Consider the following 26,622-nt stretch of genomic DNA (forward strand, 5'->3'; position numbering starts at 1 on the left):
TTACTGAAATGTTGGTGTTATTCATGCAGTACCTATATTTAAAAAACCAAGTGGATTTGTACAAATGGCATAAAAAAGACCTGTTAAATATTTATTGCTGTACTTTTACTATTGAGCTTGAAACTCATTTCGTTTTTAAATTTTTTGTTCCTGTTCTAAACCTGTTGATATTTACTGAATTGTCCTGTTTTGAACAGCTGTCCCCATTTTTGGTACTTTTTGTGAAAGTGCATGTCTTTGTGGTAGTTGTTGAGTGGGTATCTAGTTGTGGGTTAAAACTGCTAATTGTGATCATTGTGACTCCAACCATGAATGTACTTTAATAGGACTTATTGGAACAAAAATCCTGGCCAATTCATTTTCTCGTGCCTGAGTGCTGATGCAAATTAATAACCCTTAATGCAGATCCCATTGAAGTTAACTAGATATAGTTTGTTAATCTTTCCTGGGTATTGTAGTTTTTATAGTTCAGTTATGTTCTGTAACTGCCAGATAACACATTGGGGCTTCCATTAGTTTCGAAGTGAGTAATTCTGGAACTTGTTTGCTTTTAAGGTGAAGTCTTGAAAGTTTTAGTGGGGAGGGTTGTGAGGTACTTTAAATAACAATAGAAGCAGACCCAGCTTCTTTAAGGTATATTGTACTAACTCCACATGTATTTTAACTTCAACTAGTGGAATTTGCATATGTAGATCTTTCCATTTTGAATATGTTTAAAATGTAAACCTGTATGCCCACAGATACAGGACTGAGTTATTCCAGCTACATTTGATAAGTAAAAGATAATTAACTTTTTTTTAGCTGTGTCCCATCAGAAAATAAAATCTCAAGATTTTTGGCCATTGAGAAGCAATTGTGGCACACTGTTTTAGACAATTAATTATTGTTACCCTCTGTCAGTTTTTTGCATTCTTGGTGTTCCATTTAACTCCGAACTGAATTCCTGGCTCAGCACATCTGCTGCTAAACTCTTCCTGTAGTATTATTTAGGTTTAAATGATCCTGTGGAAAATTTCCAGTGGAGACAGGCGCGCAACACCTTACTCAGGCAACACCACTGGTGGGGGGGGGGGCATTATTCTTTTATATTTATTTGAGCATGTGGACTCAGATCTATGGGTTTAGCTGGGACATTTCTTGTGGAATAAAACTGTAGAATGCTAGAATCCCTGTTTAAAGTGTTCCAGGTCTGCATCTGAAATAATTATTATTGTCTGACCACATGATTATCCCCCTCCCCTCACCAACAATAGAATTTCTTGGACCTTCTAGGCCAGGTGAAGGCAGATCCAAGCCCTCAGTTTGGCTTTGCTTGAGAGGTGTGGAGGCTGGAATTGATGGTTGATGAATAGTTATATTGGGAAGTTAAAGACAAAGTGTGTCAAGAAGAAAGCCTCTGTATATTTGTAAATTTTTGTAGATGTTTATTTTTCATTTGTCGTCTTGTAAATTTTTTTTCTTCACAACTTTTATGTAGCTTTTGTACTTTTTACTCCTGGCATTAAATAAAGCTCCTTTGTACTAAAGTGCTGTCGTGGTTTACTACCTTTTTTTTCCCCCAACTGTTGACCCACATTGGATAAGCTTACCCACACCTGATAGTGAGGTGTGACACTAGACATATTGGATGTATTCGAAAATGTTTTGAAGTGACAGGGAAATGGGTGATAAGGTATCAGGTTTGATGAAGTGCCTTTGAACTGAAACATTCATTGTTTCTCTTTCTAAAGATGCTGTCTGACCTGTTGAATGTATTCAACATTTTTATTTCATGTTTCCAATATGTGCGCTTTTAAAATGTTCTATCACCTGTCATGCAATATACTTATAATGTATACTTGAGATCTTAAGCAAGATCTTAAACAATGTCTCAAACTCCTGTAGGTTAGGGAAACCTGTAGGGTCTCATCCTTTTACACACTTCAATTTTAGCCAATTATTACCATACTTGACGAAGTGGCAGCAAAACATTTTTCTGAAGCTTGTTATATCTTGTGATATTTCTGTCTGGCTTTGCTAAACTGTTCAGTTTGTTAGTTAATGCTCCACCTGGTAACTTTTCCTGTCTTACTCTTTCCATATAATATTTTGTCACCTGATTATCAATGTTTAAATCAAAACTTCATTACATTGATTCTTCTGTGTAATTTTAATTCTCTGGCTGAATTAAATATAGATATAGTTTGAGGGATTAAGAAAACTGAATTTCTTACTTCCAATAATTAAGGGTCTTTCTACCACAATTTTACATGCTCTTATTAAGCTATGCATTCTATAAATCATTGAGCATCTTTTGAATTGCTTGTTTCCCATTATAGTTTTCCCAGTAAAAGACTTTTGTCACTTGGCAACCTGCTCTGTAACTCGATGGAATAGATAAAATCAATGAGCTCAGGATGTGCCGGGTGGCTCATAACAATTAAGAGTGGTAGCAGATCGTAGCCATTTTGTGCATAGTGAACTCCGACAAATAGCATTATAGATCATAACAAGACAGAATGTTTTAGTGATGTTGGTTAAAGGATAATTATCACAGAACACCAATTTTAACTGCCTACTCTTCTTTAAAATAGTACTGTAAGATCTGTTATGTCCTTCTGAGAGCGGGTGGGACCTTGAACAAAGACAGCAGGTTTGATGGTCAACATGAGGAAATCTGCAGATGCTGGAAATTCAAGCAACACACCCAAAATGCTGGTGGAAGGCAGCAGGCCAGGCAGCATCTATAGGGAGAAGTACAGTCGACATTTCGGGCTGAGACCCTTCGTCAGGACTAACTGAAAGAAAAGATAGTAAGAGATTTGAAAGTGGGGGGGGGAGGGGGAAATGCGAAATGATAGGAGAAGACCAGAGGGGGTGGGATGAAGCTAAGGGCTGGAAAGATGATTGGCAAAAGGGATACAGAGCTGGAGATGTGAAAGGATCATGGGACGGGAGGCCTAGGGGGAAAGAAAGGGGGAGGGGGAGCACCAGAGGGAGATGGAGAACAGGCAGAGTGATGGGCAGAGAGGGAGAGAAAAACAAACAACTAAGTATGTCAGGGATGGGGTAAGAAGGGTAGGAGGGGCATTAACAGAAGTTAGAGAAGTCAACGTTCATGCCATCAGGTTGGAGCTACCCAGATGGTATATAAGGTGTTGTTCCTCAACCTGAGTGTGGCTTCATCTTGACAGTAGAGGAGGCCATGGATAGACATACTGGAATGGGGCGTGGAATTAAAATGTGTGGCTACTGGGAGATCCTGCTTTCTCTGGTGGACAGGTTTGATGGTCACTTCTTTTTAACCTCTCCAATGAAGTGTCAGTCTAGAATTTTGAAACGGAGCTTGACCTCACAATTGAGAAATGATTGATGCATTTACTGCTCTAAACTAATAAGCTGCTGCTGCCTTCAATCTGTTCCATGTATCTGGCATTTAAGATCTTACTGATGTGTATCAACCTCAAAGTTGACAACAAAATTGCCTACTGTTTGTCTTTGAAAGACAAAACTTGCTGCTGGTGGGATCAAAGGGCCTCCTGGACACTCTTGTGGTGTGGAAACAGAAAGTGACAATCCTATTTATTTATTTCAGAAATAAAACGCGGAATAGGCCCTTCTGTCCCAATGCCACACTGCCTCGCAGCCCACCCATATAACCATAGTCCAATCTCAGGACAACTTACAATGATCAATTAACCTACTAACTGGTATGTCTTTGGACTGTGGGAGGAAACTGGAGTTCCCAGAGGAAACCTATGCTTTCATGAGGAAGATGTACAATCTCCTGACAGACAGCATCAAAATTGAACCCCAGACTCCACCCCGAGCTGTAATAGCGCCACATTAACTACTATGCTACTGTGGAAGGCCTTACTTCTTACTGTATGTCTTTGTGGTTCTCTCAGAGGCTTCCTTTATAATGCAGCAAGCCAATCTGTGATGTTTATGATCAAAGAAGCGTTTTTAAGAAGGTGTTTTGCAATATACTTGCACATATTTAATTGCAAAGCATTGATATCCAGGTATTAGTACTTCCTGAAATAAAATGTGTTATTAGTTTTGCTGTATTTTTTCAAACATTGCCAGTTTGTGTATATGAGTCTTAAATGAGCCAAAATATTTTTTTGAATCTCAAGGTTGTGTAAGTGCTGCAAATCTGAAATAAAAGAAAAAAGAAAATACTGGAAACACCCAGAATATCAGGCAGCATCTATCGAAGGAGAACTATGAATTAACATTTCAGGTTAATTTCAGGTCAGGGTAACTTACCAGAATTGAGAAAGTAGGAAAAAGTTGATTTTAATGTACGGAAAGAATGGGTGTTGGGTTGTATAGCTGGGAGAGAAGGAATGTGTTTGATAGGATATGGCCTGAAGATCTAAATGTCTGATTATAAAAGATTAGAGTGCAGTGAGAGGAAACAAAGGGATGTATGTAATCTAAAATGTAGTTCAGAGCTGATATTTGAACTACAAGAACACCAGAAATGCCCAGCTTATTGGGCATTGCTTGTGGATAAAGAAAATAAGATATCACTACAGATAGAAAGCTCATCACGAAATTATAAACACAAGAAATTCTGCAGATGCTGGAAATCCAAAGCAATATATACAAAATATTGGAGGAACTCAGCAGATCAGGCAGCATCTGTGGAAGTGAACAAATAGTTGACATTTAGGTCTGAGACTCTTCTACTCTTCTTCAGGTCTGAAAAAGAAGGGGGAAGAAGTCAGAGTAAAAAAAAGGTGATAGGTGACCAGGTGCTTGAGAAAGGCAAAGGGCCTAATCTGACAGGAGAGGAGCATGGACTACAGGAGAAAGTGAAGGAGGAGTAGATGGTAGGCAGGTAGAGAAGAGCTAAAAGGCCAGAGTGGAGAATAGAAAACGAGGGGAGAAGGAGAGGGTTTTTTTTAAACTGGAAAGAGAAATCAATATTCATGCCATCAGGTTGGAGGCTACCCAGAGAGAATATAAAGTGTTGCTCCTCCACCCTGAGGGTGGCCTCATCGTGGCACAAGAGGGAGGTCATGGGCTGGGAAGTCGGCTTGGGAATCAGAATTAAAATGTTGGATCACCGGGAAGTTCAGTTTTTGGTTGATGAAATGGAGGTGCTCGATAGAGTGGTCCACCAATTTACTACGGGTCATACCAATGCAGAAGAGGTCTCATTAGATACAACGGAACAATTAACAACCCTATCAGATTGCTTCATTTCCAGCCCTTTACCTTTCCCACCCACCTAGTTTTACCCATCACCTAGACATCCTTCTCCGCCTCCCCCCCCCCACCACCTTTTTATTCTGGTGTCTACCCCCTTTCTTTCAAGTGCTGAAGAAGGGTCTCAGCACAAAACGTTCATTTCCATAGATGCCACCTGACCTGCTGGGTTCCTCCAGCATTTTGTGTGTGTGGCTTATAGAAAAATTAGACAGTTTTTAAAACAGAAAAAAGCAAGTAACCTGTAATTATTGAATTTGATATTGCCCTGAAGGCTGGAATGTTTCCAGATGGAAGAAGGGGATTTGTTCCCTGGAGCTTTCATTGGGTCCCATTGGAACAGTGCAGAAAACCACAGACAGAGCAGGTGAAAGTGGAAGAGGATGAAGAATGAAAGTGACAGGAACTGCACAGTCAGGGTCACTCCCACAGGTTGAAAGGATTCACCTAATCTGCATTTCTTTCCAATGTGGAGGGATATTATGACAATTGTAAGTAATGCACTTGATTGGAAGACATGTAAGTGAATCATTGCTTCAAGTTCAAGTTTATTATCATAAGCATACATAGACAGGGTATAAATGCCATGAAAATTAGCTTTTGCAGCACCAGCACAGTGTATTACAAACATGACCAAAATGAAAAGAATCTTTGGTTCTTTGGTGGTAGGAAAGCACCATGGAGTTGAAAAAGTAATGACTCCTTTGAAAAGCTGAAAAAAGAGAGGAGAGAAGCTGTGCCTGTTGCTGCAAAACTTGTGGAATGTGGCTGAGATTGTGAGAGGTGATCTATTGAATGTGAAGGCTGTGGGATGAAAGGAACAAGGGAAACTTATCTTTGTCGCAGGGAAGAGATAGAATAAGTACAGCAGTGCAGGGAAAAAAATAGATGCAGTCAAGGACCCTGTCAACTATAGTTGAGGGGCAGCCACATTTAAAGAACAAAATTACAGATGAATCTTTGTGGAAATTTGTGTCATTGGAGCAGCTGAAATGGGGATGGAGTGGAGACGGAGACTTTGTACAAAGCAAAGTGGGAGGAAGTATTGGCAAGATAACCGAGAGTACCAGGGCTTATGACTGATGTTTGATGCTAGCTTATCCCCCTGAGAGGGGGATACAGAAATCCAGAAGGGAAAAGGCAGTCATATGGACCATGTGAAGGCGGTACCAGGATGAGAGTTAAGTTAAAATGAAAATTCTGAATTAATGCAGGTAGGAATATTAATGCAGTTGTGTGCAAGATAAAGAGCTGAGGGAGGAGACTTGAGTGGGGTTGAGACACCGACTGTTCCATACATCCTATAAATAGTTAGACAAAGCTTGGACCCATCTGAATTGCACATTTCATGTGGAGAAAGGAAATAGAGTTGGAGAAGTTGTTGAATATGAGAATGAATTCAACCAGTTAATTGTTGATGAGGGGAAGTGGTTGAATCTGTATTCAAGCAAGAAGTGAGAGGGATTCCTGTTGTGAAAACTGCTAAAGTGGGTATGATTATCAGTTTTAGAGATGCCACTGGAGGATGAGGTAGGAGTAAGAAAAATACATGCTGAAACAAGAGATCTGCTAGGACAATGGATCTTGGGGAGAAGGTTGCTTGTCCAGGGTTGGGGAATTACAAGGTTGGAGTCTGTGGATGAAAAATCTTGATGAATTCAAGCCTTCCTGGGATTCAGTGGCATGATGCACTCAATTTCTGTGAATGGTTTAATAATGTCAAAATGTTTCAAAAAATTCTGTTGCTCTGAATAGGACTATCTGAATTCAGAAGAGCCACTAACACTTATTATTTCATTGTGGTGAGGTTGAAACTTATACTTTTCTGTGTCTGCTTTTGTCAGGTGTAAATATTTGTTTTATTTTAAGAAAGTTGGAACTTTGCCTTGGAAAAAGTATTCAGCCTCCACAACTATTTTCACATTTTACTGTCTCATTTTTTTAAACTTAAAATATATTGACAAAGAATGTTTTTGAGCTAATCTACAAAATATTGTGCATTATGTCAAATTTAAAGAAAAATTCCAAACCTGTCAGCAATTTACTAAAAATTAAAAACCAAAATTGAGGCTGAAAAAATATTTATCCTCTTTGCAATTTCTATGCTAACTTTCCTCAGTAGCAATATATTACCTAACCTTACCAAGCCCAATTTGTCAATGTAGAAAATTGGAGGTTTATTTGTTTCAATGAATTCATAAGAATACTGTAAAAATCTCTCTGTAAGGTCCAACAGTATGGTAGATTTTCAACAGACCAAACTAAAATGAAGACAAAGGTACATTCAAGAGTATCCAGAGAAATTATAGCAGAGAAGCACCAATCTGGGGAAGGGGACAAGATCATCTCAAAGGCACTGAGCATACCTCAGAGGATAGTGCAGTCTGTTTGAAAGAGTAGGGGAAAAATATAAAACCACAGTCACAATGCCGCCCCCCCCCCCCCCCAAAACGTTGTCGCTGGAAATGAATGGCACTTGTAAGAGAGGCTACTGTGATGGCAACAGTCACTCTGAGTGAACTGCAGAATTGAGTGGCTGCAACTGGAGATAAATTCATTGCTCCATAATCTCCAAGGCCTTGCACAAAAGGGTATTTATGGAAGAGTGACAAGGAAGAAGCCCTGGCAAAAAAAGCATATCCTTGCCTGTAAAGACTGTGCAAAGAGTCAATTAGAGGATACTGCATAGATGTGGAGGAAGGTCTGGTGGTCGAAATGGACAAAAGTGGAACTTTTTGGCCTCAACACGAAGTGGTATGTGTGGGGTAAATCTAAAACTGTGCATCTGCCAGTTAATGCCATCTCTACTGTAAAGTATGATGGAGGGAGCATCATGCTATGAGAATTTTTTTTTAGCAGCAGGGACTGGGAATCTGGGTCAGGAAGATGAATGCTGCAAATAGAGTGATAACCTGGATTAAAAACCTGCGAACCTCTGCCAGCAAGTTTAAACTGAGGAGGAAGTTTGCCTTTCAGTAGGACAATGACCTTATCTCAAAGCATTGTATGTTTAAAGTTTCTGACTAAAAGGTGATTTTGTCTACACTCATGTCTACACTGCCAGAGCAACCATGGAGTGGTTTCAAATGAAGAAAATTGAAATCTTTCAGTGGCCCAGTCAGAATCCTGACCTTAACCCAATCGAATATCTCGGGCATGAGCTCAAAATTGCTGTCCACTGCAGTACCCCAACTAACCTGACATAACCTGAGCAATTTTGTAAGGAGGAATGGGCAAATCTTGCTCCATCACATTGTGTGAAGGTAATAGAGACCTGACCAAAAAGACTACTGGTTTTAATAGCTACAAGAGGTCGTTCAACTAAATGCTGAGCAAAGAGGGATGGATGACTTTTAAACTGCTGACTTCTCAGTTTTGAATTTTAGTCTTTCATGCTTTACAATTTTCCCTGTTTTTTGGGCTCTGTGAAAAGATAAGCATGTGATTCACAAATAAATGTTTCCAGTTAAATTGATCAAAATCCCTGGTTGTAATTCTCATTTATGTGAACCAAGGGTTGAGGACTGAATAGTTTTGGAGCATTGTATATTTAAAGTTTCTGACTGAAAGGCGATTGTGTGTACACATGTATCCATCATATCTTACAGTTTGGGCCATTTGGATAATTTCCCTGATATCAAGAAATAATTGTTTAAGGAATTATGTATTTTGTCATGCATCAATAGATTCACAATGATGAAAGCTGTGATTCAGTGTTAATTGACATTTGTAACTTTTACTTCAAAAACCTAATGTTTTATACTTACAATATAGAAGTTGGCCATTCAGCCCATGCTAGTCCTTTGAAAGTACATTCCAATTAGCCCTACGTCTGTTTGATTAGATATGTATTACTGATTTTCCTTATTGAAAATGCTATATTGAATTTGAATCTACACCATTAAGAAATATCTTGGGAATTAGGCATTCTCAGTTTCCATTTGAAACTTGGAATAGGTGCCTTCCAATTTGAGAAAAATACGAGAAAACTTGTTTTGTGTGATTTGTATAAAGCATGAAGCATTTTGAGGAAAAGCTAGAAGCATTAATGATCGAAAGTGATTTGGGATCTGCATACATAAGACCTGTTGAATCACAGGCCTTGCGCCTGACCGATTAAAAGAATGGCTATCCTGTACCATACAAATAAAAGAGCTAAGCTGCTGTATCAGAGGGACATTGGAACAGCGTGTGTCCTATGTTTCATGGAATCCTGATTAACCCCTTCTGTACTGGATGAGGCGATTCAGATTGACAGATTTACTATGCACTGTTGGGATAGATCAATAGTCTCTCAAAAGCAGAGCAGGTGGAGTATTCCACATGAACAACTCTTTTTGGTGCACAAATATTTCAGTGCTGTCCCAATTCAGGGATTCATTTTCGAACCTGGATGAGTATTCTGTAGTTATTACCGACTTTATTAAAACCTGTGTAAATTAATGTGTGCCCACAAAGACTTAACTATACATTCCCAACAAAAGCAGTGGATGAACCAGGAAGCACGTCCTCTGCTGAAGGCTAGATCTGTGGCATTCAATTCTGGTGACCAAGGTGCTAGAAAACCAGGTATGATTTGCGGAGGGCTCTTTCAAAGGTGAAGAGACAATTTCGAATGAGGTTCGAGGCGACAGCAGGTGCACAGCAACTCTGGCAGGGCTTGCAAGACATTACTTCCTACAAAGTGAAACCCAATGGCATGAATAGCAGCAATTCTTCATTACCAGATGAACTCAACGCCTTCTATGCCCACTTTGAAAGGGAGAAAACAACTACAGGTGTTAAGATTCCTGCTGCATCTGATGACCCTGTGATCTAAGATGTTAGGTTGTCTTTAAAGAGAGTGAACCCTTGCAAGATGCAAGATCCAGGTGGAGTACCTGGTAAGGCTCTGAAAACCTGTGCCAACCAACTAGTGGGAGTATTCAAGGACATTTTCAACCTCGCTCTGCTGCAGGCAGAAGTTCCCACTTGCTTCAAAAAGGCAACAATTATACCAGTGCCAAAGAAGAATAATGTGGGCTGCCTTAATGACTCTCGCTCAGTAGCACTCACATCTACAGTGACGATATGCTTTGAGAGGTTGGTCATGACTAGACTGAACTCTTGCCTTAGCAAGAACCTGGACCTATTGCAATTTGCCTATCGCCACAATAGGTCAACAGCAGACACAATCTCAATGGCTCTGCACATGGCTCTAGACCACCTGGACAACACAAGCACCTCTGTCAGGGTGCTGTACATCAACTGTAGCTCAGCATTTAATACCATCATTCCCACAATCCTGATTGAGAAGTTGTAGAATCTAGACCTCTGTACCTCCCTCTGCATTTGGATCCTTGACTTCCTAACCGGAAGACCACAATCTGTGTGGATTGCTGACTATCAACACTGGCACACTTAGGGTATGTGCTTAGCCCACTGCTGTACTCTCTATATACAAATGACTGTGTGGCTAGGCATAGCCCAAATACCATCTGTAAATTTGTTGATGATACAACCATTGTTGGTAGAACCTCAGATGGAGATGAGGGCGTACAGGAATGAGATATGCCAACTAGTGGAATGGTGTCCCAGCAACAACGTAGCATTCAACATCAGTAAGACGAAAGAGCAGATTGTGGACTTTAGGAAGGGTAAGATGAAGGAACACATACCAATCCTCATAGAGAGATCAGAAGTGCAGAGAGTGAGCAGTTTCAGGTCCCTGGGTGTCAAGATCTCTTGAGGATCTAACCTGGTCCCAACATATCAATGTAGTTATAAAGAAGGCAAGACAGCAACTATACTTCATTAGGATTTTGAAGACATTTGGTATGTCAACAAATACACTCAAAAACTTCTACAGATGTACCATGGAGAGCATTCTGACAGGCTGCATCACTATCTGGTGTAGGGAGGCTACTGCACAGGACTGAAAGAAGCTGCAGAAGATTGTAAATCTAGTCAGCTCCATCTTGGGTTCCAGCCTACGAAGTACCCAGGACATCTTCAAGGAGCAGTGTCTCAGAAAGGCGTCGTCCATTATTAAGGATTTCCAGCATGCATGGCATTCCCTTTTCTCACTGTTGCCATCAAGTAGGACATAGAGTAGCCTGAAGGCACACACTCAGTGATTCAGGAACAGCTTCTTTCCCTCTGCCATCCGATTCCTAAATGGACATTAAACCCTTGGACAGATCTCACTTTTTTAATATACAGTATTTCTGTTTTTGCATGTTTTTAATCTATTCAATGTATACTGTAATTGATTTACTATTTTTTTTCTCTCTTCTATATTATGTATTGCATTGAGCTGCTGCTGCTAAGTTAACAAATTTCACGTCACACGCCGGTGATAATAAACCTGATTCTTATTCTGAGTTAGACCACATTTCGGATGGGACTGCTCATAACATCATAGGAAAGATGTATTGGATTTAGAATGGGTACCTCATCAATTTAACAGCTCTACCTGAATTACAAATGTAATTGCTTGAAAGATTGCATAAACTAAGAATGAATGATTCAAAATTTAGATTAAAGGATCATTTATTTGAAGTTTTCTTTATTCAAAGGGGAACTTAGAGGACTTCTGGAGAATTTGATTTTACTGTCTGTGTATTCCAGGGTCAGCATGAATAGTCTAAGAATTGAGCTTTCAGGAATGAAGGTAAAAAATAATTGTTTTCTAGAGGATGGTGGAAAATTGGAATGCTTCAAAAATAAGATTAATGGTAGATTTTTAATGTTTTGACTTTGATATATATTTGTAACTAGGGAAAAAGGTAAAGGTATCTTATAACAGGTTACAGGTCAGCAATGTTCTTAAAAATTTGCTGAACGAGATCTATTTATTTTCTTATGTTATTAATATTTGAGAAGCAATGTTTTTGTACTTTTTTGTGCGGTTTTGTACCCCTCACTCCTGCCTTTTATTCTGCCTTGGTACTGTGTTCAGTTAGTTGCTTCAATCCCAATAGCAATGCAAGAGACTAATTTTTCTTATTTGAAGTAGAAAAACTATATAATTAAATTTTCTGGGTAATTGAGCACTAGTTGGATAATGAATGCATCTGTGCATCCATGTAGGTGGGAAGCCTGATCAATCTGCTTACTAATTTACAACAGGAAGAAAAATAAAAATTAGTATTCCCCAAACCTGACAGTGACTGTTAGCACAGTAAAATAAATGCAGCAGCTGCTTGTATCATCCCATTGATTAGAAATGCCTAAGTTAGTGAAACAAGAACGTTCTATGTAAAATGTCTTTGAGTAATCCTGTCACTAATTAAACAAAACCTTGATAACTTGATATATTGCCACTTTGCATTATAGAAGTTGGGGAAAAGCTACATTATTTTGAGTGAATCCTTCTGAAGAGGATAAATTTGTTTCATTTTGCTGTTTGTAAATGATTAGGCTCATGTCCTTTCTCAATTAGGCTGCTTTTGCTGGTCTTCATCCTCCCCCAGGACAGATACAGTGACAGATGTGCTGGTAAGTTGGTTGAATTAGTTCCTAACTGTGTCACCAAAGACATCGGGTACATGGTAGCCTACAAACCAAATAATTTTTAAACTAAGGCAAAATGGTGGATTTGAATAAGGTCCAAAATAAGTCCAACAGTTAGATGTAAGCATTTTGCAAGCCCTTGAGCTCCATGCTTTACATTTTAGCTCCCTGTTGCGTGTAGTATAAATTGTTATATAATCTGCAGAGTTTAAGACTTATAAAGTTAAGCAGCCATTTTGTCATTAAACATGATGTTTTGATCAAATAGAATAGTGCTTTAAATACTTAGTGTATTTATTATCTAAACCTTTGCTCTTAGAATGTTTGATGTTATTTCCCTGATCTTATTGAAACAGTATGGTCTACGACTACTATCCTAATCCAACTGACACAAAAAAATATGTACATAATGCTATATCCATTTCCACCTTCCCAGCTGAGAAAGATCACTGGTAACTATCATTGCAGTATTGTCAAATCATTTCATTGTTGATGTAAGAGAGAATTTAATGCCGTATTTTCTTTTCCCACCTGATCATGCTTCCTCCTTTCTGGATTCTAGTGATCTGACTCCAAGATTGGGAATAAATTGAATACCAAACATAAGTACCTAAGGTCACAAAGTCAAACACAACAACACCAATTTTTTCGGAACATTTTGGTCCAAGACTTTACCAGTAACCCTTCAGCATTTCACAGATTTGCATTCAATATAGTTTTAACTGTGTCAATCTCCTCTTGTGGCAGAAATATGTAGTATATAGTTTAACTTCACTTTGCTCTGTTTTCATAATGTATGGTCTGCACCGAACCTTGTCTTGTAAGTGTTGGTGAAATTTCAAATTCTATTTTTTTTTACAGCTATGTATTAACATGCTTACTAAAAACTGAAGGATCTGTTTGAGGAGATGTGAGTTAGGCACTGGAATGACATAACCTATCGTTTGGAGTTGGTGTTGCTTTATTGTGGCGGAAATGCTGTTCATGTCAGCTGCGTGCAGTCTCCCCAAGCAGGTCCTTTACTCCCACTTGAAGGAAGGCCAGTGAGCCCTGGTGGGCAAAGGAAATGCTTTAAAGATAATATCAACATCAGCTTGAAGGAATTCATCACATCTAAAAACTGGGAAGACCTTTCATACAGTAGATGCACTTGGAGGAAATCTGATCAAGAGGGAGCTGCCCTATATTAGAGTGACCTCCACTCTGCTGCAGAGAATAAGCAACGGCTGCAATGAGAGACTGAAGAACCAAAAGACCAGCCACTAACCACAAGCACCACTTCCTCATATCCATTCCACAAAAATATGTGGATCCCAGATTGGCATCTACAGACACCTGATGACCCACCAATAGCTAATCCCTTACATCTTTTTAAAATTGAATGGTATCACTACTTCTAAATAAACACCATCTCACTTTTGTTAACTCTCCCACTCAATGCATTTTCTCCACACAAAAAAAACTATTTCAAAATAACTCACTGATTGTAAAGCTCTTTGGAATGTTGCAATGTGAAAGGCACTGAGTATATGCAAATTCACTGCCTAGTTATTAAAGAAGTTTACTAAGTACACAACACCGTTAATGCCCAGTCCTTAGCCTGAAACACTGTTCTATTTTATTATTGACCTCAAGGCAAGATCAATATCAGGTATATTGATAGTCATCTCATCAACACCTCATATGTCCTCAGCAGTACCCTGGCTGCTTACTTCAACCTTATTCTAGAAAAGAAATTTTTCCCAGTTACCCTGCAAGGATAATTCACCAGCTACTAGTTCCGTGCTTCTCTCTGCCTTTTCAGAAGTGGTATAGACAGTATTATCACTTTCCAATTATGCCCTTCATGTCATCGAGACCACTTACATTCAGTGGCCAATTTATTAGGTATGGCTGTACGCTTAATGCAAATAGCTCATTAGCCAATCATGTTGCAGCAACACCATGCACAAAATGATGCAGGCATGGTCAAGCAGTTCAATTGTTGTTCGGAATAAACTTCAGAATGGGGAAGAAATATGATCTACAGTGGCTGGAGTTTATGGAGAATGGTGTGGGGGAGGGGGGGAAGTACGTCCAGTAAGCAGCAGTTCTGTTGGCAAAGTGCCTTGTTAATGAAAGAGGTCAGAGGAGAATGGCCAGACTAGTACAAGCTGATAGGAAAGCGACAGTAACTCAGATAACCATGTTACAACAGTGATTTGCAGAAGATCATCTCTGGACAAATAACACATTGAATCTTGAAGTGGATGAGCTACAGCAACAGAAGGCCACAAACTTGAGACTATAAGATATAGGAGCAGTATTAGGCCATCTGGCCAATTGAGTCTACCTCGCCATTCAGTCATGGCTGATCCTTTTTTTTCTCTCCTCCTCAACCCCAGTTACCAGCCGCCTCAATGTAACCTTTGATGCCATGTCCAATTAAGAACCAGTCAGACTCTGCCTTAAATACACCCAATGACCTGGCCTCCACAGATGTACATGGCAACAAATTTCACAACTTCACCACCCTTTGGCTAAAGGTATTTCTTTGCATCTCTGTTTAGAAAGAGTTCCCCTCTATCCTGACGCTGTGCCCTCTTGTCCTAGACTCTCCCACCATGGCAAGCATTCTTTCCACATTTACTTTGTCTAGACCTTTCAACATTCAAAAGGTTCCAATGGATTCCACCCTTATCTTTCTGAATTTTATTGAGTACAGACCCAGAGCAATCAAACGTTCCTTATATGATAACCCTTTCCTCCCTGGAATCATCCTTGTGAACCTCTTCTGCACCCTCTCTAATGCCAGCACATCTTTTCCAAGATGAGGGGCCCCAAGCTCTTCACAACGCTCAAGGTGAGGTTTCACCAGTGCCTTATAAAACTTGATTTATACTTCTGCGTAGGCTCTACGCTGTTGTGAGCATTTATACTTGTGTGTTGGTGTGTCTGCGTCACTCTGCAATTAACCACCAAAACGCTGGTTGGTGGTGGGGTTTCTGTGCCACTCTGTTGAGTTTCTTTGTGTTCGTATGTACACATTTTCGGACTTCCTCAATTAACCTCGCCTCGATTTGGTCTGTTTTCCAACTCATGTTCTTCTCTGTCAATTCGAAAATGATGGAGAAGATGAAACAACTGTAAATGCGATTCTACCAAGTGGACCGATTACAGTTGCGGTCTGTGTTGCCACAACATGTAGTTACATTTTTGGAGAGGTATGCGTCAGGCTACGGCGTAGGGTACGCGGCTACACTGTACTTACAGCGTAGATTTGATGCAGAAGTATAAAGCCTCAGCATCAAATCCTTGCTCTTGTATTCTAGTCCTCTTGAAATGAATGCTAACATGGCATTTGCCTCCCTCACCACTGACTCGACCTGCAAATTAATCTTTAGGGTGTTCTGCACAAGGATTCCTAAGTCCCTTTGCATCCTGGATTTTTGGATTTTCTCCGTTTAGAAAATAGTCCGCACATTTGGTTCTACTACTAAGTGCATGACTGTGCATTTTCCAACATTGTATTTCATTTGCCACTTTCTTGCCCATTCTCAAAATCTGTCTAAGTCCTTCTGTATCCTCCTTGTTTCCTCAACACTACCTGCCCCTCCACCAATCTTGATATCATCAGCAAACGTGGTAACAAAGCATCTCTTCCATCATCTAAATCATTTATATACAACATAAAAAGAAGTTGACCCAACATCGACCCCTGTGGAACACCACTAGCCACTGGCATCCACCCAGAAAAGTTTCCTTCTATTCCCATTTGCTGCCTCCTACCAATCAGCCAATCCTCTAAACGCAAAGTATACTGCAGATGCTGTGGTCAAATTAACACGTACAAAAGCTGGATGAACTCAGCAGGTCGGGCAGCATCCGTTGAAATGAGCAGTCAGCGTTTTGGGCCGAGATCACATGCTTTGATAGTATGACTTTTAACATAGCGCGGACTTTCTGTGGTGTTGTCAGTGGGGGGAGAAAAGCTAGACAAGTTGTTCTTAAATCTATTAATGGTCCTTCACATGAGTCAGGATTTTCAAGGGCATCTTTTATCAACTGGGTACAAGATTCTCAGGCACCTTCTAAAATATTTACTTGCAGTAACTCTGAAAACAAATCACAAACTGATCGAGAAATTCTGCTAGTCGAGCAGCATCTGTGAAGGCAAAAGGATATAGGTGATGTTCCATAGCTGACCTTCATAGGTGCTGCTTGACTTGCTGAGGTCCTCCATGAGTGTGTTTCTTTTTACTCCAGAATCCAGCATCTGAAGCCTTTTGTGTCCCTTAGATAATATATTAGATATGAGTATTGAAGTGTGTGGTGGTAAAATGCCATTGATTTTATTTTGTCTTGAAGCATTACTGTTTTGTTTCACAATGATAATACTAATGTTCCCAGAATATGATGAATGAGAATTTTATCTATCTAAACTGTTCAATTTATTGATCTTCCTTTATTTTACAGTTTCCCTCATGTCCATGATCTGCACACGACACTGCGGCTGTTCGGCCTCGGTGTGGTCAGGCATTTTGCTTCGGACCCCGTGATAAACACAACTCGGTGTTGGACGTCATGAGCATAGTAATTCCACTTGGAGTTACTACACCAGATACTTCATACTCTGATATGGCTGCTGGATCAGAGTGAGTACAGTAAAGATACTGGAAGATGTGGATGAGCAAGAGTTAGGGAAAGAGATTTTTATATTTGTGGACCAGAGTATTAAATGAATACATTGCTATTATAATTATGGGTGCATATTAAAGTAATAAGCTGTAATAAGCTCTAAAAGAATTGAATAATTTCAATGGTTAAGAAGATATTGCTGTCTTAAGGACCAGTGACTTCCTTGGTCATAGCCATGCTATTTCACCAGTGATGCTGTTGTATCTTTTTTAATTACTAATTGTTTATTACTTTATCTTTTTACCATTTCCTTCCCCACCTTTTCCCACTACCAATCTTTTTATCCTGTAAGTGCTAAAAGTGTTTGTAATGTTTATCTAAATGCACCTTTTTAACAGCAAATTCTGAATCAGTAGTTAAACACAGCGAACATGTTTCATGGTACAGAAATCCTGTTAACCAACACAGCTGATCAACCAATGCATAGGATTTAATCATGCAAACCTTTGAAATATTATTGGTGCTCATCAGCTTTCAATTATCATCTTGCTTCCAAAATCTGTACTCCATTCTGTATTTAGATGCTTGAACTTAGCTGCTCTCCAACAGTAGGAAACGGATCTGATCCATTCCTCCTTCAACCAGGCCACTGGCTCCATTCAAGCCCATGTCGTCCAAGTGCTCCATTTCATACCTTGGGCCAATTTTATGCACAATTGCATAAATCCTTTCCTCCTGCTCCATTTCTCCCCAACAAATTTATTTGCTTGCCACTGTCTTTGGTATCGCTTAAATTACTTGACAATTAGGCTAAATAAGAATGTATTTCTTCAAAATCGAATGGAATGTGGCTTTCTATTTATTTTGGGATATTTCCCGTTCTTTCCAAAAGTTATAGGGAACCACCATAGTTCCGTGTTACCTATGCAGCTTGGTTTTGAACACCAGAAGCTGTATGAATGTTCAGTGTATTATCTTGAAAGAACTCCACCAATATTTAAATTCCATTTTTTTATTTATTCAATCATTTTGAACCTCTAAGTAGAAACTAAGTATTAGAGTAATTATAGTGCTGGAGATTGAAGAAATCATGTGTGTGTCATAGCTGAGCTCAGTGAAGTTTAATATAGTTAACTTCTCAGTGAAGTTTAATATAGTTATCCTGATGATAGGGTATATTCTTTTGTATTCACTATGATGTACCCTGTGCCTGAAACATGTTTATTTTATCCATACATTAATAGTCCTATTCCAGTACATTATCCTGCTGCTAAACTTGAAAGGAGGGAATGTGTGGTCTGATTACAGGATCATGTTTCAACTAGGGGTGCACTAAAAACAGGAATTAGTACTAAATTTAGATTCATTACTGTAAATTATGGGCTCAGACCAGATCGGTGCAGGGTGTTCAGTTACACCCTGTTGGGTGTTGAGTACCTATTGTGTAAGATTATTTGCATAAACTCTATGTTTGTGTGCAAAAGAAAATGTGTATGTTTGTAAGAATAGATCCTCTAACTACTTTGTTCAGAGATGGGTACAGATAAACCTGCATTATAACTGTTTCAAGTTTTTTTCTGTTATTTGGAATATTAAGGAAACATAAGGTATTCCTATACTCAACAGTTTGTTTGCACTTTTTTATAGAGTTCAGACATGGCTTTTGTTCTGCCTTCAAGTGGAAAACATTGGCAGAACTCCTGAGTATTAATCTGATGCCCTTTTACCTGGAGAGGATAATAAATTTGTCTGTTCTGGGATTTAGTTTCAAAACCGTTAGTGAACGTTATGTGATTTTAGTTTGATACGAGTCTTCCACAGGCTAATTTTTTTTTATATATATTTTTGAAAGGACCCCACACTTCATCCCCATCATTTTTCTGCCACCTTTATAGATTCACTTTGAAGCAAGGAAAACAGTTACTTGATGATTTGAATGTGATAGTGAGTAGAGTGTGGGAGGAGAAATGAGTGTGCTGGTGGGAGAAGATGGGCCTAAAGTTACAGATTAATATTAGAATGGTTAGCTGATGGAACATTGACATACAAGTTCAGAAAACCTGATCTGAAATGGCTACATTTTACATCTTACATTTTGAGTACAGTGTGTATCAGGATGTGATACTCACTATGTGAGGCAATTGGAATCTAATGCAGTATAGGAATGCAGAGTGTTAACACTGCTTTGTTAAATCCTGAGAATGGTATTTGCTTCAGTGAGATGGAGTGGTTTATAACTTGAGTAGAATGACAGGCACATACCTTGCCTACAGAGCCTTTGTTATGTCACTTCTTCCCGCTGTACTCCTTGATCTAAAGACCATGTCCAGCCCTTGCTTGCTGTGTTAATTTTCTGTATTTCATGAACCAGAGCTCATTTAAAAGGTACTGTGTTTCTATTCTTGTCGGCAAAGCGAATGTCCTTTTATGCATGTAGTATCATTCAGTCACCCACTCCATTGGATTTTCCAGCTATAGCAGAAGAGATATCACACTGCATTGTTAAACATAGACTCTAAGGAATTGCTCACAGACTTGTTAAGGCAATCAAGCCAGCCTGAGAGTTCTTGGTAGCCCACGTTTCCTAATAAAACCAGCATTCAATTTATGCTGTATATCACAACTTGTCAATATAGAGATTACAAAGCATAAGTGGAGCATTTGGCCCAGCTGTTTTTCATTGCATTAAATGCATCATATCAGCCTCCATTTTATTCCTTTCTCTTTTGCAGTTTCCCTGTCTGCTTTAAATGCATCCCTGTTTTTAATGTTTTGAGGATTCCAATTCTTATCTGATAAGGAGTTTTTCCTGTGTTTCTTATTTATTATTAATGATCATCATAGGTTATGCTAAGGGCCTTGCATATTCAGTGCTGATAAATATCTCAGGGTGGAAGAGAGACCCCAGTGATCCTCATGATCATCTTGTCCTGGCCTCTGCATCCAGCACATTATTCTCTGCAACTTCCACCTATCTGTATCTTTATTTTGCCCCATTCTCCAGTTTCTGCATGATTGCTCGCTCCTTGATTCTCTTGTCCATTTGTTCCTCCCATATAATCTCCCTCCTGGTACTATCCCTGCAAGTGAAATAAGTATTACACCTGTCTGATCATCCAAACCAATGGTATATAGCAATAGGCAAGCCAACAGCCCCTGTGGAAGACCACTTCCATCCTTGTCCAATGGGATAAGCTATATTTTTGCTGCAAGAACCCAAGTCTGCTCTAGGATGAGGTATTGAAGGCATTTTGAAATTGCCACTTGTTCAGTTACATCAAAAAATTAATAAGCTTGGTCAAACAATTTTGACTGATTATTCTGTATGTTGTCATAAGACTATATGACCATAAGATATGTCAGCTTAAAGTTGATTCCTTGGCAAGCAATCTGAAATGCCCTTTTATCTATCAGGTTATTCGTGGCAGAGCAGTAACAAAGTGTAACATCTTCAGCCTACTCGAGAAAAATTATGTCAAAGAACTTGAAGTCTTCTCCTCTGAAGTTAAATTTCGGTTCTAGCCCAGGGCAAGTGTAGAATAAAGTATATCCTACTGATGTACCAAGTACATCCTGCATTGCATCCATGCAGCTCTGGTTCTCATTGCAGCCATGAGAAGATTTTGTTCACTTCAATGTCTTTGTTAAGAGGAGGTGAATGCAGAGCCCTGTTAAGTTTTGCGATCAGAATGAGAATCTTGTTGTGACTTTTCTCAGTAAACTTTCCTTGATATTTTTATATAAAGCTAAAATCTTCAGCAGAATTCATCAGATGTAGCAGAAGATGAATTCAATTTTTGCAGTGATTTGTTTATAAGGAATATGTAAAGATTTGCTGGAACAATATGCTTGCATTTCTTGTTTTTATACTGAAGCTTAGTTGTATTTGAACTCATGACTATCTGCTTATGTAATGCATAATTTTCTTTTGACAAATATATTGTGCAGATCCCTTGGAAATTGTTATAAAATTTCACCTGATAAAAGCTAGATGTCCCTGTTCATACTATTCAAACATACCACTGATTTTAGCAAATCAAGTTTGATTTTAGATCCTCATGGTGCCTAAAAACATTGTAACTGGAACAACGTACTCTCTGTCTTTAACACTGTTGTAAAAAAATGGCTGCATTTAGCATTGTTTGGTGACATTCTGGTACCTGCAGCCTTTTTTTACTGGATAAAGTGAAACAAGTTTTCTATCCATTAAAGGCCTGTTAATTAACCAAACTTTTTGTTTTCTTTTGTTAATGGAATTGAAATTTTGCAGGTGTTAGTAATAATACAAATATGCAATTCATAGCACTGATAGGGATTGAGAAGCAGCTTGAAAGAATTGCGACAAATAAACCATGCATTATACTCTCTAGAAAGAAAGAAATAATTCCTAACTGATTATTGCCACATTAATGTTTAAATTCTTTGTGACGGTGCCCAAGGATAATTATTATCCAGGACATGACTATTTTGCTTTGCAGATGAGTCTTTTGATCTTTTATTCCAGCCTGAGAGGTGGACAAGATCTTTCCTTATCATCTTATTGTAAAAGTGTACCTTTTTCCCAAAAAACGTATATGCAGGAAATTCACTAATAAATATGTCTTGCATTAATTTTGCCATCAAATCAATACCTTTGCTGTGCCATCAAAGCCATGATCTTACTAAGCACCAATGCCATTTATGTTTTTTTTTAAACAAATACCTAAAAGATGTTTGAGAAAGGACTCAACCCCTCTGTACCCCGTGGTCCTTCCCCCCAGACCCTTTGCAGTAGCTGCACAGAGCTTCAGCGCACCTGTCAGCACATAGTCCTGGAGCTTGGACTGTGCTGGCCAGCAGCATTTATTTAAAAATGTCATTATGTTAGAGGAAAATGTGTCTTCCATACATTTTTTAAAATACCATAATATTATTGTTCTAGTTATAACATAACAAAGCCATTCATATTTCCTTCTCAAACTATACTTCCAGGAAGTGTTCAATTGGCCTAGATTGTGTAGGTGTGGAGAGGGTGAATGAGTGAGTCTAGTATACTATAATGTAACTATAATGAATGAGGCTGGTTCCAGTCTCAAAACAGAGGGATGTCCATCTGGAACAGAGATGAGGAACCGTTTTTTCTAGCCAGAAGGTAAGTGACCTGTGGAAGACATTGCCACAGGCAGTTGTGGAGGCCATGTGATTGTGTTTAAAGTGGAACTTGATTGGTTCTTGAATAGTAAAGGTATCAAAGGTTACAGGGAGAAGGCAAGAGAACGGGATTGAAAAGGATAATGGATCAGCCACGATGGAATGGTAGAGCAGACTTGATGGGCCAAATGGTGTACTTCTATGTCTTCTGGTCTTATAGGACCCAGCCCCTCAGTGCTCATTATTTTTGATTGTCCTTCCTCAAAAAGCCTTTGGAGTGGCACTGGCGGTGTCATGATTCCTAGTTATTTGTCTGCAGAATTAGTTGTATCAACCCAATGCCTTCTGATTTCATAGTGAGAGTGGATAGCAGACAGAAGCTAAAGAAATTAAATTATTTTAATTGAACACAGTTTGGAATAAATTTGTTTTACTGGGAAGAATGTATTGATAACTGTATGACTATTCATTCTTCAAGCCCCGCTATCTTATTAAAGTGCACCCTGTGCTACAAATTACAAATAACCTGCTGCCATCTACTGGTAGTTCATCATGATTCACCTTTTGTACTAAAGTTGCCAAGTTTCTACTCTTATATGAGGCCTGTTTAAACTGAAGATATTAGTGTAATCACCACTTTTAACTGGTGTGTTTGTTCTGTTATTCTGTACCCAAAAGAGCTGGTTTGTGGTAAGGACCCCAGCTGAAAATTTCATCATCATCATTCCTATTGAGATAGAGTGCCAGCTGGGCCCTTTTGGCTCTTTGAAATGCGGCACATAGCAACGCCTGATTTAACTTAACCTAATCACAAGACAATTTACAATGACCAATTAACCGGTAAGTCTTTCAAGTGTGGGAGGACCACTCCAGGAAAAAATCCACACATTCTGTGGGGAGGATGTGTAACCTCCACACAGATGACATCGGAATTGAACTCTGAACTCTGATGCCCCAAGCAGTAATTGCATTGTGCAAACTGCTGGCCACCATGGCATTATTTGATATGAGTTAAATCTGATCATTACGATAAATGGACAGAAAACAGTTGTCTGTTAAAAGAACGATGTAGCCTCTACCAGAAGGTGTATCATTCCTAAATAGTCATAATTTTTATATGTAAAGTTGATAAATAGATTTCCCAAATTTATTTTTCTTGCTTTAGATTTCTTTATGTAAGTTTAATTATCTCTACTCTTTAGGCTCCATTTTTTCACAATTCCAAAACTGGTAGTCCCAGACAGAAATAAAAAAAAATGAGAGCATGATGTCCCTGTACCCAAAAAGGCCAACGTAACACGTCTGAACGACTAGCGTCCTGTCACATTTACCTCATTAATAAGCAAATGCTTTTGAGAGACTAGTCAAGGACTATGTCTGCGGCATGCTAGCACCCATACTGGACCCCTGCAGTTCGCCTAGCAGCGCAACCAATTGACATATGATGCAATAGCCACAGCTCTCCACACTGTTCTTACTGATCTGGAGAAGAGGGATGCTTATGTGAGAATGCTGTTCTTGGACTACAATTCAGCATTCAATACCATAATTCCCTCCAGGCTTGACAAGAAGCTCAGAGATCTCGGCCTTCACCCTACCTTGTGTAGTTGGATTCTGGACTTCCTGTCAGATCCGTGGCAGGTGGTAAGAATGGGCTCCCTCACCTCTGTCCCTCTAGCCCTCAACACAGATGCTCCTCAGGGTTGTGTCCTAAGCCCCTTCCTTTACTTTCTGTATACCCATGACTGTGTTGCCACCCACAGCTCCAATCTGCTAATTAAATTTGCTGTCAGCACTATATTGGCCCAATCTCAAATAATGATGAGCCAGCTTACAGAGAGGAAGTCATCACCCTGATAAAGTGGCTCCCTCAATGTTGCAAAAAAAAAGGAGCTGGTTACAGGAGGAATGGATACAGGCTAACCCCTATTGACATCAATGGGTCTGGGGTTGAGAAGGTGAACAGCTTTAAGTTCCTCGGTATAAACATCGCTGAGGATCTCGCGTGTTCTGTACATACTGGCTGTGGGGTGAAGAAGGCACAACAGCACCTCTTGTACCTCAGACGATTGAAGAAGTTTTGTATGGTCCCCCCACATTCTAAGAACTTTCTATAGGGACATGATTGAAAACATCCTGATACCATGCCTGGTTTGGGAACTGTACTTCCCTCAATTGGAGGACTCTGTAGAGAGTGGTGCGGACAGCCCAGCACATCTATAGATGTGAACTTCCCGCTATTCAGGACATTTAAAAAGACAGGTGTGTTAAAAAGACAGGAGACATGAACTCCGGCTGCTACCATCTGGGAAACAGTACCATAGAATAAAAGCCAGGTCTAACAGGCTCTGAGACAGCTTCTTCCATCAGGCCATCAAACTGCTTAATAAAATGCTGTCTCAACTATATTTCTGTTATATAGGCTATCCTGTTGAACATAATATTAATTATAAATTACTATAATTGCACACTGCACATTTGGATGGAGACGTAATGTAAAGATTTTTACTCCTCACGTACATGAAGGATGTAAGTAATAAAGTCAATTCTATTCAGTTTTACCTAGTCCCATCTAACCTGGAAATTATCTCCTTATAATACTGTGGATTATATTTAATTGGGGTACATCAGGACCAGTACATTTTGGTCCAATTAAGCAAATGCCCCAATTATCCGAAGTTTCATGTACATGGTTAAAAAGGTATAGGAAAGACAAACTACTGTTAAACTGAGTAACAAATTATGTATTTAAGTAAAAAACAACATATTAGAACACTAAGTACTTATAAAACTGTGTTTTACTTTGTTTTGTAATGGTTACCAACAGAGGAATTAGTCGAGTGTATGTTGGCATACGTTGGTAACTGATCGGTAAGCTGTCCATCCTTAGATCCTTAAAGCATAGAGTTTTACTTCTCCCAATAACCAACAATTTCTTTTTATCAGTTCCTGATATTTTTGAACACAACAATACAATCATGCGATCCATTGCTTTCTTTGAACCTGATAGTATGGGTTTATAGCAAAGGCATGGCTTGATAAAAAAAAGACCTGTTTCATCGACACAAAACTTTTGAGGCAAATCAGGGAATTTTGTAGATTTCCATGTTTCTGTACTTGCAGCATTAACACTATCTTTCTTTCTAGGTGCTTTCTTGAATTTACTGTGGGGCCTACATTTCTATCAAGACAACCAACTGTCTGTTGTTTTAAATTCTTTGTGACCCATTTTCTTAGCTAGCTAGCTCCTCAGATTTGCTTTTTAATATTGTTCCATTGACACCGATACCTCGACCAATTACAATGGAAATCCATTTAGGGCTTCTGGATCCTTACCTTCATGCTTTCATTTTTGGTTCCCTCTTGTCCTTTGCATAATCTCATTCTTCTCGCACTTTTATCTTGCAGATGCATCAAGCATGCAGTTGTAGAATTCAGCACTCCAGTTATCTCTGCCAGCTGTTGATTGGTATTAGGTGAAGGCATTTAATTTAATTCATTAGGGTAATTTCTTCAGCTAGTGTCAAATCTTTTTCTGCCAAAGATCTCAAAAAATGTTTTTAAGTCAAAATAAAAAAGATCAAAAAATCACTGCTTTTTGAATCGATGTCTGTCAGCCCAAATGGATAACATAAAACAAGTACATGCAATTCTTCACTGTAAGCATTTTGTAGTGTCTAATGACCACACAAGTGCACGTGAGTGACTGTCTCTTGGTCCAGTTAAGCAGTGTATGTCCCAAATAAGTGGGCATCCCAGCTATTTTCTTGATTTGTTTTTGTTTTCTAAGAGTTGTCCTAAATAAACGGCTGCCCCAATTAATCAGAATCCACTCTATTCAATAATGACTTGGCCTCTGAGTCCTTCTGTAGAGACAATACTGGGTGAATATTTTTTTCCATCTCGGTCATAAATCTCCCCTGTAACCTGAATGTGACACTTCTTTCTAAACAGCCCAGCCAGGTGATGCTGCCTATCTATCATGTTACATCAGAATTTGTGTGCTTTTGAATCATTTGTTCTGTGCTCATGGTAATGTAGGGCTTGTTTAAATTGAAGAACGTGGTTAAGTTAGTACTTTTATATTGACTTTACTGTACCTGATATTTTATTAACTAGGATGAATTAATTCTTGGAGAATTTTTAAATAAACTGGGAAGAGAAAGTTTTTTTCCATTTCTG

General features: G+C 39.0%; 1 protein-coding gene across 14 annotated transcripts in view; it reads left to right on the forward strand.

Annotated features, from left to right (window-relative positions):
- setd5 (SET domain containing 5) overlaps positions 1 to 26,622 on the forward strand; it is a 215,040-nt gene that overhangs the window by 33,640 nt on the left and 154,778 nt on the right. For 6 of the 14 annotated variants that reach the window (XM_059944763.1, XM_059944760.1, XM_059944772.1 and 3 more), the window contains exons 2-4: positions 11,809 to 11,851; positions 12,623 to 12,678; positions 17,149 to 17,327. In XM_059944763.1, coding sequence (XP_059800746.1) covers positions 17,257 to 17,327 — 71 coding nt within the window. In that variant the 5' untranslated portion in view covers positions 11,809 to 11,851; positions 12,623 to 12,678; positions 17,149 to 17,256. Of the gene's footprint in view, positions 1 to 5,534; positions 5,691 to 11,808; positions 11,852 to 12,622; positions 12,679 to 17,148; positions 17,328 to 26,622 lie in introns of those variants that run through there. The other 8 variants (XM_059944761.1, XM_059944767.1, XM_059944766.1 and 5 more) reach the window with 3 other exon arrangements.

This window comes from Hypanus sabinus, chromosome 19, assembly GCF_030144855.1.
Source record: "Hypanus sabinus isolate sHypSab1 chromosome 19, sHypSab1.hap1, whole genome shotgun sequence".
NCBI lineage: Eukaryota > Metazoa > Chordata > Chondrichthyes > Myliobatiformes > Dasyatidae > Hypanus > Hypanus sabinus.